General features: G+C 39.0%; 1 protein-coding gene across 1 annotated transcript in view; it reads right to left on the bottom strand.

Annotated features, from left to right (window-relative positions):
* LOC121313306 (pleckstrin homology domain-containing family G member 4B-like) overlaps positions 1 to 14,661 on the bottom strand; it is a 44,738-nt gene that overhangs the window by 13,328 nt on the left and 16,749 nt on the right. Inside the window, exons 4-13 of the mRNA XM_041245697.1 lie at positions 7,142 to 7,330; positions 6,379 to 6,502; positions 4,201 to 4,294; positions 3,063 to 3,149; positions 2,859 to 2,975; positions 2,300 to 2,398; positions 1,512 to 1,654; positions 1,275 to 1,413; positions 806 to 928; positions 501 to 692 (exon numbers count right to left, since the gene is read on the bottom strand). Coding sequence (XP_041101631.1) covers positions 501 to 692; positions 806 to 928; positions 1,275 to 1,413; positions 1,512 to 1,654; positions 2,300 to 2,398; positions 2,859 to 2,975; positions 3,063 to 3,149; positions 4,201 to 4,294; positions 6,379 to 6,502; positions 7,142 to 7,330 — 1,307 coding nt within the window. The remainder of the gene's footprint in view (positions 1 to 500; positions 693 to 805; positions 929 to 1,274; positions 1,414 to 1,511; positions 1,655 to 2,299; positions 2,399 to 2,858; positions 2,976 to 3,062; positions 3,150 to 4,200; positions 4,295 to 6,378; positions 6,503 to 7,141; positions 7,331 to 14,661) is intronic.

The following is a 14,661-nucleotide window of genomic DNA, read 5'->3' on the forward strand; positions in this document are numbered from 1 at the left end:
GTGTCGCTCGAGAGCTGACTAGGAAGCACCCTGGGCTGTTGTGCCCAATTGTGCCTTATAGAGGTAAAGCTAGCCACTCCGACTTACATGTGGCAGGCAATAAAGTTACAGTTCACCCTGACCCAGGGAATGAAGGTAGAATACAAGTAAGGGGTCCTTCTGTTCCACTTGGCGTAGCGAGCGCGGCGCAACCGGGGCGGCTGGGGGTGGGCGGCGTGGGCGGGCGCTTGGCGCGAGCCGAGCCCACCCCCCCCCCCCCCCACCCCCCCCGAAAAATCTATAGTCCATTTTTTATTTCACTAAAAAAAAAATGAGGGATTTCTGCAGCAGTGACTGCCAAGAATGTTCTATCTCAATGAGTAGTGTGCTCAGTCAACCCCCCATCACCACAAAGTGGTGAAAACAAGGCACTATATATATATATATATTATATATATATATATATATATATATATATATATATATATAGTTGTTACTGCATTTCTAAATTAAAAAGTTACCGTATCATAAAACTCATACAGGTTCACCAGTATTTCCAACTCATTCTTTCGTTTTTCAATCTTGCTGAGGATTGTATTCAAAAACTGTTGGTAGTTCTGCACTTTTTCTTTGAGATGCACAGCATCAGAAACTGAGCAGCTGTTTATGCTCTTTGAATGTTTGATCAGGCACAGCCCTTGTTTGTAGTGCTGCTGTTTAAAGACAAATCAATAACAATTTGGCATTAGGGAAATAGATACACAGGTTTGAGTTTTTAACACCGAAAGAAAAAAAATTCAAATATTCTCCTTGGCCAAGTACATACCACAAACTGTCCATGAAAGACACTGAAATGCTGTTGCATTTGCTTTAGTGAATCAAAAGACACTGACAAGGAATCCAGAGGAGCAAGATGTGTCTCTCCCTCTGTATGGAACCACAGTTTAATCTGTCAAAACAAACAGTGAAAAAATATGAAAACCAGTTTAAAGCTGTATTTCATAGGTTCATTTCCCTACTATTACTTAGCTTCACTACCATCAACTGCTTCTCTTATCTGTATACTTTTTAACTTCCAATTACATATTTTACACCAGTTTTAACCAATTTGAAATGTCCTTTTTGAACGTCACCTAATTTCTGCATCCCACTTAACGTCTGAGGTGGAATGAGGAACAACAGGAGACTTACATTTTAGCTGTCATCTGTTTTCCCCCTTTTTAATTTGCAAACTCAAGTAGCGCATGTGTGCTGAACTGAGAACTCTGTCTATAAACAAACTAAAAGCTACTAACCTGGTCACATCCGTCCTCAAATTTCCGTAGCTCAAGGAGGCTTTCCAGCTGCTGGAGTGACTTGTTAGACAGTATTACCAGCTTGTGAACTTCTTCATCCACCTGATTATACAAGGCAGTGACCATCTCAATGGCAGCCCTGCAAATCAAATTAGATCTATCAGTATCATTCAAAAGTAGATCACTGTAACCTGGAAGACAATACAAGCATAAGGGTATATTGACACTGCTCTTTACCTGTAATCCTCACTATCACAGAGCTCTTCCTTCTTGAGCCTTGCTAGAATGGTACCTCCCTCAAGCCTAAGCTTCACTAGCCGTGTATCATCCAGCACATACTTCATCAAGGATTTCTGTTTGTTTATTAGGTCAACAACTTCCTGTAGGAATAAAAGGCACGTTTATAGTTTGCGCAGCATATGGGCACTTAACTAACAGAAATGGTTACTATTGATTGCATTCATAGTCTGGGTGATTTTCAGTGTGAAAAAGCACATTTTCAACATATGTTTCAATTCCCAAACATACAAACAAAATTGAAGTATATTATATGTTAATTACCATTGCAATTGTTAGATATTAATGTACCCTTTTTAAATGCCAATGCAATGGATACATAACATAAATATCTGAGTGTTTTTTTGGCTTGGGAAAAACTGGTTTAATTTAAAATGTATAGGTTGAAGTATAGTAATATGAGTAATGTGAACATTATTTGTCTAAAATGATTATTTAAACCATTAAAATACTGGAAAGGGGATTTACATTTCTTTACAATTACAATTTATTTAACCATCCTACATTTTCCTATGAATTAAACCATTTATTTGAGGACGGTAGAGCAGTTTACTGATAGAGAGGACCCTGACTAATTTCTAGCATACAGTATTTATTTTATACTCATCATTTTTTGCAAATTTTTGTTCTGATAAAGTTAAGATATTTTTAATGATACTGTTTTATTCTACAACACAAGATCTAGTTTATCAAGGCTCATTGTCATTGCAAATGCTTTTTAGACATACCTGTACTGTGTTCAGGGTGCAGCTGGAGTGTAAGGTAGTGATGGAGCTCTGTAGAGTGGTGATGGCTACATTGCAGCTACTTGCAAAGGGCTCTATTTTCTGTAATATATAACATTTTCAAGATATAGCAACAATGTCTTTCACTCTAAAAGAGCTAGGGAAATGTTAAACAAGCATGTAAATGTGTTTAATGTTGAAATATATCCACATTATTGATGGTCTTTTCAGACCTATAGGGTCTATGAAGAATAGATATGCTCAAAACTGCAGACCACTTTAGACGCCATTTATAATTGAAACTACTGGGCCAATGACATGTTTCTGATTGGGTTCCAAAAGCGGATCTTGTGATGCATCACGACATTTTGATGTTAAAAACCTGATGTGAAATGAACATAATTGTAAAGGTTTATGAAATAAGAACATCAAAACAATTGCTAATATGCTGAAAAAGACATTGCAGGAATACGCAGAACACAATAGGCAGCAAAGGTAAGTAATATGCTTTGCTATAATCCCTACTGCCTGCTCAGCAACACTCAAGGTTTTAGTTTTTTACCCTTCTGAACTGTATCCATCGACTGTGATCATAAGGAAACGTCCCTTCAAACTCTTGTGTCAGTTGATTCAGAGCAATGTGTTTGTGCAGTGCTTTCAGTGATGTCAGGACTTCGTACTGTAAAAAAAAGGGCGGGAAAATGTTTTAGTAGATGGGCTCAGATAAAATCATGAAATGTTGCACAGCCCCTGGTTCACAGTTTACCTGTATTATAGAATCTCTCTCTGGTTTAAAGGCTGCTTCTTTGTCAACGAGCATCAGGATGGAGTAAAGTATGTTTGGAAAGAGTGTCTGTGGAGCAGCAGATAGAGTCTTATTACTGGACATCATCTAATCAAATCAGTGCTAACACAATATATTAACTCAAAGACACAGATACACAGCCCCTCATAGGCACTCACACACAACTGGGGAAGCCCCTGTTTACATCTATCGGGTTACACTTCCATTTAAATTTCATTGATTGAAGTGGTGGAAATGTTGAACTCAAGAAAAGCTTCGTAAATCTGGCCCGATATATGTTACAATAAGCTAGACAAACAGTCAGATTTGCAAACATCTGTAATTTTCTTTTGAAGTTCCATGATTACCACCTGTGCCACTTGCCATTTCGTAGCAAGTGGGAACAAGCCCTCCCTCAAGGCACGCTTTCTGTCAAAAATGTTACAAAACCAGTTGAAATGTCTAAAGCCTTTGGACATGCAAAACCCAAAAGGTTGAGGTAATCCTAATCTTATTCTTGGACACAAAAGCAATACTCTTATGGTGGAATGAATACAATTGATATTCTAACGCCATTGTTAAGTCAAGCAAGTTTCATGAATGAACTTTAAATATTGTAACTCCTGGGTTAAAGCTTAATGAGACCCATTTCAATAAACTAATCAGCATTACCTTGTCATTGTGTTTTATTGTTGTAGTTATGTTTTGTGTATACTTACTGAATACTCCTTACTAAAAGTTCAGTGGAAAAATCCAAAACTGGTCGCAATTTAGCTGTAGATTCATTGTGACTGCTTGGAGACGACCTGGTATTAGTCACCACTAATCACACCCACTTCCCCTGCATGCAGGAATAGCAGAACAATGTCCTATTTACTTGTACCAAGTAACTCCCTTGACTTGCACATATATACACCATGAAGGTACTGTATGCTGTGTGTTATCAGCCATGAAGCACCCTCACTGAAATCAGCCTCAGCAAATAGAACCAAACCAACAATGTGCTTAATTTGCAAAGTTCTTACACAGTTTAGGCAAATCTACTTCTGCACACATTCATATATATAACTTCTAGGAACATGTAATACCTGCAGTGATAATCCATGATTTGTGAACTTACCTGGATTTCTGTAAAGGCCATGAAGAATACAGAAACAGGTGGGTATCGCCGGGCATCCACTAAGATAGTCAGCCCTAATCCACGTTGGTCTTTTCTATTTAAAAAAAAAAAAATGTTAAAAAATGTAATGGCTTTTAATACTTGTAGTTATTTAATGTTTTTACCCCCCCCCCCCTTTTTAAAATGATATCTGCTACTATACTAGGATAAAAAAAAATCTGTTTACAAGCATCACTTTCAGATAGTCTGTTTAATTCACCTGGAGAATGACAATCATGGGGTTTCCATGAGGGTCAATTTACACGTGAAACAGCAATGTGCTTGCTCGTTTGGGAGAATTAGTCGTGTAAATCAGGTTTGTTGCCCAAAAAAACGGCCAAAGAGATGGCTAAGGTAAATCTTATTTACTCAGGTTTTTTGCTGTGTCTGGTCTGTCATTTTGTATATCTCTTGTGGGTTACAGTTCTGTATAAAACCACTTACCATGAGCTGCGGTGTACACTTGTTATAGTATTAAAGCAGCTATTAAAGCAGAGAATACCCTTGCTGTAAAAACTACGCAAAAGTTAAACATGAAGAGCAAGTGAGCTGCTTACTAAATGTCTGTAACTGAATTCCCTTGCTTTTGATCCCAGCTATGTTCAAAGACAATACATGTCCGCCCACCACTCAAAATTGATGAAGCGAGGAGGAAACCAGGGCATTATTAAGTATAGTTAGTGACTTGGATGTGCTGAGCCAGCTCAATCTCCCGAAACAGCGTAACAAGCATGTGTACCAACAAGTGGTTGAAATCGTCTTAGAAAGAGGAATAGAGCACACAGTTCCATAAGCTAAGGACAAATAAAAAAAAAATTGAAACAGTTCTACCTGCAGGAGCAAGCAAGAAGGTGCCATTCGGAAGAAGCAGGACGGTCCTGTAGAGCAATTCTTTTTGCTTCAGTTACATCTGGCATAGCTATGTACGTGTTGCAGTGTCTTTGAACAAGGGATTTGAATACAGCGATGAACTGTGGTTTTATGCACCCCAAACACATTGTCAACTACCTTGTATTCAGCTAAGGATGCCAGTCTATACAGAGCAATCGCCACTCTTTTCCACTGGCATAGGAGGCCGTACGTAATTCCTTTTAGGCTGCATAACTTCCTTTACCGGTTCCACTATAATGCGGAATGTTGTCCTGTTGATGTGAAAGGACTCCACTGCAGATCTGTGAAAGAGTGATGCAGCACCACCTCTTCCCAGCAGCAAGAGGGACGAGTATGTGTCTAAACCACCCTTTCGCCAGCCATTGGTTCAAGCTCCCGAAACAAAGGCAAAACATCCACTGTTCCCAATCCAGACAGCCTTGGGAGCATACGTGGAAGATGCGTGGAACAGAGCTTTACAATCCACCGGTTTTAGCCATGGTGATCTGCAATACCTGTGTTGATCAGTTTCATTTTATACCTCCCAGTTAATTTTTAATGAATAAGTCATAAGATAAATTAGTTGAAACCCGATTCAATACTAACGACATGCCACCCCACCAATGACATTTAAAAAAAACTATTTGGGCAAGAGCAGTAAAACACATTACTAACCAACCAGGCACAAGGTATTTTTCTTTATTACAGCAGCTTAGATTCACTCCTGTACTAGCTCTTTGCGCTTGGAAACCACATTTTCACAAAATGTCACTAGTAATCTTCAAAAACAGCACCAGTACTTTACGCATAGCTAATTTACATATCAACCCCCACCTTTCCCAATCATTTGCATGACGTCAGGTGAAAAGCTCGGTTTACTGGAGTAAAATAAACTGAGCGAACGGAACCACCCAAAAAAAAACATTTTACATGAGACATTTTTCTCGAGCAAATGTCTCACACATGGATACTCCACCACTGTCGCCACTATAGTTAGGGTTGATTTGGGTGATCATTGTTAAACCTCACAAATTTGCATGTTCAATTGACTTATAATGTTGTGAAAGTGGGGGGAGTTTCATGACGCCACCTTGTGCGGTTTCTGAGATATGGATGCCTGTTTTTTGGTAAAAGTTTCCTTTGTTTCCCCCATGCTTAACATAAATCTGATCTACCCAAGGTACTGGTTAGTGAAATGAATTGTTGAATTATTTTAAATGTATACCTAATAATGTACTTGACAACAATAATAGAAATAGAAGAGCATACCGAAGAGTGATGTAGTAATACATAATAAGACGAGTCAGCTCTGTTGCTGTGCAGTTTTCATTTATCCAGATTTTGTTTCGGGTGCAGACTTGTATGACAGCATGGCCATACCGGTCTCTGTTTCCTACAGGGTAATACAAACTGAATGGTAATTTAACACTGTATTAACATGCAACTTTGTTAAAATGTATTCGATACATTTATTTTAAGATGGTGGAATGGAACCTTGTTTTTATCGTCAAGTTGACAAACAACACTTTTTGTATAGATAGACTGCAGTATGATAGATCATTTAGGTAAAAGGCCACTTCATAATTAAGGACATTTTTTTTTTTTACAGTCCTTACTTGCTCCAATTGACAGTAATGTAAAATCACCTTTAATATGATATATTAAATATGATGTATTCAGTATTAAAGCCACCATCTGCAATCCCAATTGTATCAAACTTCTGTTAAATTATAGGTTGCAACTGAATTGTATAATTGATTAAATAAATAAATAAATAAATAAATAAAATAACTGCAAGAAAAATGGTTAAACTGTCCAGAAAAGTGTTAAACAGTACAAGTAATGCCGCTAAACTATAAACTTCTAAAATCTGAATACTATTTAATATTAATTAGTAATAACGCCACACCCTATTAAGGACACATTTTGTTCAGAGGTTTCATAGTTATAATTTCATATTTCAGGAATAAAACTAAATGTAGGAAACTACAAGTCTTCAGAGACTTTGTAGAGCTATCTGGTAGGCACAGACCTGGTAATATGACACCTCCAGATAAGAGAAGCTCCTGGTTGACCTCTGATGCTTGACTGGGCAGACTAGGATCAGAATCAGAAAGTGCAGTCTCACATTTAAATACTCTGCTGGGCGTGTTTGGAGTGTGACAAAGTGCACCACTGTTTCTTCGAATCTCCCCCTCTGTGGTGCAAGGATGAAGAAAATCTGCAAATTAATAAACATATCAAATTAATTATATTTTCACAAGGAATATTGTTTTCATTTCAGAATGACTTCTGCAGGTGAGTTAAAATTCAATACTGTACATAACGACTTCACGTGATAATTTCAGTTTACCGCCATTGTGGTAACATTTTCTTTTTAAATTCTTACACTTCAATAGAATCACAATGGTTTGCAGAAACACACATTGATAATCAACTGCAGTACCATGGTACCATATCAGTAACAGTGTACTACACTATTGGACTCACTGCAATATCTGATCCAAACCCATTGTGTTACCGTTGCTGGTTAGGGTGTGGTCTGCTCCTGGTTCTTCTATGGTTTATTTAGGGTAACATGCAGGTCCGATGGTACCCCAATGTTATTTTTAATGGTAACTTTGTATAATAATGGCCTTTAGTTTATAGCCACCAGAATCTGTTAGAACATGCTGAGGGAAAATCCACAATAAACAGAAACCATGCTGGCAATATTCATCCATTGTTTTCTACAGAAACCATAACCAAATCTTTTCCCCAGCTCCAGAGAGAGTTTTCCAGTGTTCTGTATGCTTTACATGTCTTCTAAAGGGTGCATATGTTCAGTATTTATATTTCCTATGGTATGGCAAGCTTGCTTTGTTTCCTTAAATTTGAATCTATGTAAATACTTAGGCCCAAATTTATAAAGGGGGAAACCGACTGCAAAAAGCCACGTAATGTGCGTGTTCAGTGCGGCCGCACTCATTGTTAAAATAACGACCCATTTTATAAGACTAATTAGGTAAAGCAGGCGATTCTGTAATCAACCAATTTAAATACCCCTCACTGCAATTAGTGGTGGAGAATTACACACCTCTCACAATAAATAGTGGGTTTTGGGTCAACCCTGCATGTGGTGGCTACACATTATAAAAGAAAATGAATGGCACACAAAGTCTTCAGCCTGGCACTAGCCATGATGATCATGCTCAGAAACGAAAACTGAAATTTACCAATATGAAATTGGAGATTTTGGTACAAGCAGTACTTGTACATGAAGATGTGTTACAAGCTCAAAATACATCATCAGGACAAATCAATAAAATATGGAATGTGCGTTGGTCTCTTAATAAACAACTATACCACTTCAGAGTTTGTAGTAGTTTGCTTCATCCAGTTACTGTGCTTCGCATATTAGTTCAACTTCTTCTTTTGTATAGAATAATTCCAGACGTACAGACTTTTCAAACTTCAAAAACAATAAGTTTTATGTACTTACATCCATGGCAGTCAAACAGATGCATAATCCGTCCATTGTTGTCAGCAACAATACAGCTGCATATGAACAGTCTTCAGTTTAACTACGTCTTATATCTTCTTATGCAGTTACAACTCTACTATTTCTTATGTTTGTCTGTATTTCTAACTCTGTGTATGATTTTAAAGCATATCTGTATGGTATATATGTAAGCTAATACTTACACTGAGCTTAACTGGATGGTGCAGAGGGCTGATTTGCTAGGCTTTCATACCTAATAGATGCATTGGTTCAAATCCGGCTTGGGTTACAAGTAAAACAAGCTTGGTGGTCTCAACTCACAACAAATACTGTAGTTAAGCACAATGGTTAGTCCCTCTTGAGAACTGTACAGCAAGAGGAATTCGGTTGACTGTGCCTGCAATGTTGTTTTCTTCATAAATATGTAAATACCCAAGTGGGACAGGGTACTTCCCGTCCCTGTGCATGCTATGTTGTGTCTTATTTTGTATTTATAGTATTATTATTTAAAGGTACTGCCTTTTTTGAAAGTTTTGTTAATTATTTTACAGCATCGATAGTGTTAATCCCTCATCCAGCTAAAACATGTGCATAATGTGACAATTAACAATTTGGGGAGGATCAGTCGCTCATGGCAGGTGGTGTGTTCAGAGGTGGAACGAGAGACACGAGTCATGAGATAAGTAAGAATAAACAGTATTTCTACAGGCACTGGTTATAACCCAGGACATTACTTGTTTTTGTATGTTCGTTTTGGCCACCATGACGTTTTTGTTTTGTATAAGTGTTTCTGCTCTGTGTAAACTTTTTATTTGTTATTAAAGTGTGCAGCAGCACTGTTGTCTGTCTACTTCCTGGCCTGACGTCACCACGAGTTATCCTGCTCAAACCAAGATCTGTTTATTTTATGAAGATTATAATTAAAGTTCGGGCGGAGAATCAGACACCAATCTCTGCGTCACCAAATTGAATCATTCAATTTACACGTTAGCTAATTAAGAGTGTTAGCACTACAAATATCCTCTTCACTTAACTCTCATTTGCGTTTTGACTTCATCGTACATGCACGCATCATGGAGAACATTTTCGATTATTTCAATTCCCCAGAGCCGAGATCACCTCAACCAATTCAACCAGCTCCCCCCGGGTCAACTTCACGACAGCTTCGACTGGCGGTGTTTACTACTCCAACCTTCTCTGCTCAGATGTCTGCTACTCCAGCACCATCACCGGATCCCTTGTCTTTCCCCTGTTGCCCCGCACAACAACCGGCTCTTCTGTCCTCTGCAGGTCCCACTTGGCCACTCGTTCCTCTGCAACCCCTGACATCAGAGACTGGATGATCCCCAGGCTTCAGCAATATCTCCGTAGCAACATCTCCTTCAAATATGCAGCATGTAAGGAGAATTTGTTTAATATTTTTCTCTCCACTCTGCAGCATTCTTCCCATCACAGGCGTTATGATGACAGCACAGATCTTCACTTTCCAGCTCGTCCCCCAGCCACTGCCCCAACTCCACATCCAGAATACACCGAAGGCGGGACCTTTAAAGCACCACTTAATCTGAGGTTCATTCAGCAGTTTGGATCCAGAGGTTTAAAAGTCCGCCATTGTTGTCCAACAAGCCCTTCCTTTACCTCCAACTGTAACCTTTCAGGTTACACCACTCCCCCCTCACTGCAGGCATCCAGTTGGGCCCTGCAGTAACCTCTCTGGCCACTATTAGTGTCCAGCAGGGCCCCATACTGGTTCCTTCTCTGTCCAAAGCAGGTGTTCAGCAGGCCCTTCCCTCTGGTTTTTCAACTGTGGGTTTTGAACAGGGCCCCCGCTTTTCTGTCCACTCTTCCCTCTTTCCCAGAAGTCCAGCAGGCCCCTGCGTCCTTCTCTTTCTCAGAATCGCAGCAAGCTCCTGAATTTCTTCCTTCCATGTTGGGTTCCCTGCAAGCCCCCCCAGCAGGTTCCGCGTTCCCATGACAGCCGGGCCCAGCTCTCCTTACCTCTTCTTTTCCCACAGCTATGGACGTCCAGCAGGCCCTCATAGCCGCTCCCTCCTATTGCCCCGCATTCTCAGCCAGAGCTCCCCAAGTCATCCCAGCGCTCCAGTTTTTTGATAACCACACTTTACTTCCTCCCTCCGCAGTGTCCGGTTTTTCATAAAAAAATGCCGTGGCCCTACCTCCTCATGGAAATGCCCTGATCTTCAACCCCAAACCCATATCCCTTTGCCTATGTAACCAGATTTTAGCAGGTGCAGATATTAATTTGGTTTCCCTACTTATTAATACATTAGATTCTGTCAGTACCAGGGTGTTTCCGTGCACTGACCTCTCAGTTACACTTAAAATCTTTTAACTTAATTTTAAATTTCAGCCATTTCAAGGACATCACTTGCGAGTTCTATCTCGACCGCTGGTGTGAGCTGCATGATTATTTGTCCATCATTTTAGATTTGTCAGTTAGATTCAGAGGTTCCCATTTTTTCGAATACCACAAAGCCCTCTCTGCCAAAGCCACTGCCCGTCTCCAACAATGGGGTAACCTGGACCAAGACATATTCTCTCGTTTCTACACAGGTCTCCGGCTCCTAGCATGCTCTGTATGCAGTTCCAGTGCTCACCCCATCATTTCCTTCTCCCTTACTTTCCCTTATTTCCCAAACTTGGGTTTTGTTTTCCACTCCTGCGCACCAACGATCCTTGTTAAAGGCTGGCTAAGTGGGCTATATCAGTGTCACCAATTCAATTTACACATTAGCTAATTAAGATTGTTAGCACTATAGATAACCTCTTCACTTACCTCTCATTTCATCGTAACCCACCACCTCCCCATCGCCACCTCTTTAAAAATGCCGGTTTTGTAAATGGGGGCATCTTCGCCTCGTCCAGTCGGCCAGGCAGTGAGCCCTCAAACCAAGTTAGGTTTAATGCCAAATGAATGTGTATACAGTGGCTCTCAAAAGTATTCACCCCCTTTGGACTTTTCCACATTTTATTGTGTTATAACATGGAATCAGAATGTATTTAAGTAGGAGTTTTTGCCACTGATCAACACAAAAAAAGTCCATAATGTTGAAGTGAAAAATAAAATCTACAAATTGTTCTAAATTAATTACGAATATAAAACAGAAAATAATTGATTGCATAAGTATTCATCCCCTTTGCTATGACACACCTAAATAAGCTCTGGTAAAACCAATTGTCTTTAGAAATCACATAATTAGTTGAATGGAGTCCACCTGTGTGCAATTAAGGTGTTTCACATGATTTCAGGTTAAATACACCTGTCTCTGGGAGGTCCCACAGTTGGTTAGTACATTTCCTAACAAAAACTACATCATGAAGACAAAGGAACATTCAAAGCAAATCTGGAATAAGGTTCTTCAAAAGCATCAATCAGGGGTAGGATATAAGAACATTTCCAAGGCATTGAATATCCCCCGGAGGCCTATGGCAACTCTAAAGGAGTTACAGTCTTCCACGGCTGAGCTGGGAGACACTGTACATAAGGCAACAATAGCCTGGGTGCTTCATAAAATGACCTTTATGGGAGAGTGGCAAAAAGAAAGCCATTGTTGAAAAAAACACATCAAATCTCAGCTAGAGTTTACCAGAAGGAATGTGGGAGACTTTGAGACCAAGTGGAAGAAGATTCTATGGTCTGATGAGACCAAAATAGAGCTTTTTGGCCTCAATGCTAAGCGTTATGTTTGGCTCAAGCCTAACACCGCACATCATCCTGAGAACACCATCCCTACTGCGAAGCATGGTGGTGGCAACATCATGCTATGGGGATGCTTCTCTGCATCAGGGCCTGGAAAGCTTGTGAAAATAGAGGGCAAAATGGATGAGGCAAAGTACAGAGAAATCCTGGAGGAAAACCTGCTGAAGTCTACAAGAGACCTGGGACTTGAGAAATGAGTAAACAAAATCCTAGCATGAGGGAAAAACATTTTTCTTCCTTTGGTTAGAGGGCCTGGTGATCAATAGTTTTCCTTTATTTCTGAAGGTGGAGATTCTTGGCCTTCTAAAAACTTATTTTTAGATATCTAGACTACTCTGTTGTATTCAACATTCTCAGTAGAAAATGTAGAAATTGAGAGGCTAGTCTGCTGTCAGGAGTTTGTTTACCAAACCTGGAACCCTGTCAGCAGTTTTATGTTTTGTCATATGCTTGGTGTGACTGAGGTGCAGAGTTCAGGGAACAGACTGCTGCGTGTGAAGTGTCCTTTATAATTTTAAGAAAGAGACATCTTATATGGTGTGCCAAGCTGGAAGGGAACTAGATCACAATTAAAACATCTGGAAACCAACTATTTCTGCTTTGGAAGGTTACACATAGTTGAAACTGCTCACAGCCTAGCTCCCCTGTTTCATGTTAAATTACATCACATGTGCGTTCGAACAGCTTTACCCTGCAGTTTGTTTCCACCTACATTTTCCAATGTCATTAAGTTCCATTAGCAATGCAATTGTGCCACTCCGATGGATTTTCTGGTGTGCCCCAGAAAGCCAGCGTGGAACAGAATGTGATAACAACAGATGTGGGGGGCATTGAAAAATACGACAGCATGAACCAATTTTATTAACTTTATATTGAACTTATTTGACGTAAACATCAAGTAACGATATATGAAAAAGTATTAACACTGTACGAGCAACTCTGGGAGGGAATTCAATTAGTAATTAGAAAACAATTTGGTATCATCAACCAATCAGCTTCCAGCTCTAGCTGGCATTAATACACAGTGGATACCTGCTGGAACATCACCACATCACCGGTGAGTCAAATTTAAAATCAATCTGCGCAAGTACTGGCCTTTTCATTTTGAATTGCTGTATTGAAATCTCAGTTCTATTGGACAGCAAATACAAAACAAAGACATAATTGGTCCAAATATATTTTATTAGCCACCAAAACCAGCCAATCAACACTTTGCACTGACGAAAGCAACCTGTACCCACAACTGCCGATCACTGCCTGTAAGCCCGTTGACTGGAGCTCAGACAGCATCGTTCAACAACAACAAACCAAGAAACGGACAGATCAGTAATATTGCTCCATTCAGATATCTGTCACTGTCTAGATAAATTATAAGCTGCTCTGAGAAGTAAAAAATGTATTTGTTTAATAAAGTTCGTTGTTTTTACCCCTGTAATTATGTATGTGATCCGTTATGAAAAACAATTTTCCTAAAACATTTCTCAGTGGAAGGGAACCCGATGAATCATTATGAGTTCAAGGTAAATGTAGGTTTTAAAGTGTTTTTTTTTTAAGAAAATTAGATAAATTGTTTTCTAATTGCGATCGTGCCATCTTGTTGAATGCTCTACGGTAGAGTCTTCATCGATGGGCACTATCGTTAAATATAGCATTTGCATTATTCCTTGTTCTTTGCCAACATTTAATCAAACTTTCTAAAGGCTCAGTATTTATGTGCTTTAAATAAAATATTAACACAAGTTTTTTATTTACTCTTTTGCTATTGCAGAATTTCTGGTTCAAGTAGTCAATATATTCCATCATTAACGTTAAACTCCCAATCATAAAATATCCATGGTTAAAAAATGAGACAAGCACTTTGGAGAAAATGCATTGAAAATATCTTTTATGTTATAACCAATATTTAATTTTTTTTTTAATTGAAAGTCTAATTATATAAGCTTATTTTAACCACAACGGCGCAGGTAGAATTCCATGACCTAATTAATGCAGTGCATTTGAAAAACAAAGAAAGACAGTGATGAAAATGCTTTAGAAAGGAAAAATCTAAAATCATTGCTGAGGTGAAAAGAAATCATCCTACTTAGCTGTGTTGGTGTAACCATTTAAACACACTAACATAGGCACTCATAAAGGAAGCCATTTAAAAACAACCCCATAAAACAATAATGTGATGAGCAATTTTATAAACTAAGGCATGTCCGCAACATCAATCTACTTTCCAAGATTTACTGTATGTCATACGAACATCAAAACAACATTTTGGAAAAATTTGAAGTACTGCCCTAATTAGATAACACCTCATGCAGTGTACATTACTGTCACTGGCACATAATTTCCAGGGTGGGAC

Source organism: Polyodon spathula, chromosome 3 (assembly GCF_017654505.1).
Source record: "Polyodon spathula isolate WHYD16114869_AA chromosome 3, ASM1765450v1, whole genome shotgun sequence".
Classification (NCBI taxonomy): domain Eukaryota; kingdom Metazoa; phylum Chordata; class Actinopteri; order Acipenseriformes; family Polyodontidae; genus Polyodon; species Polyodon spathula.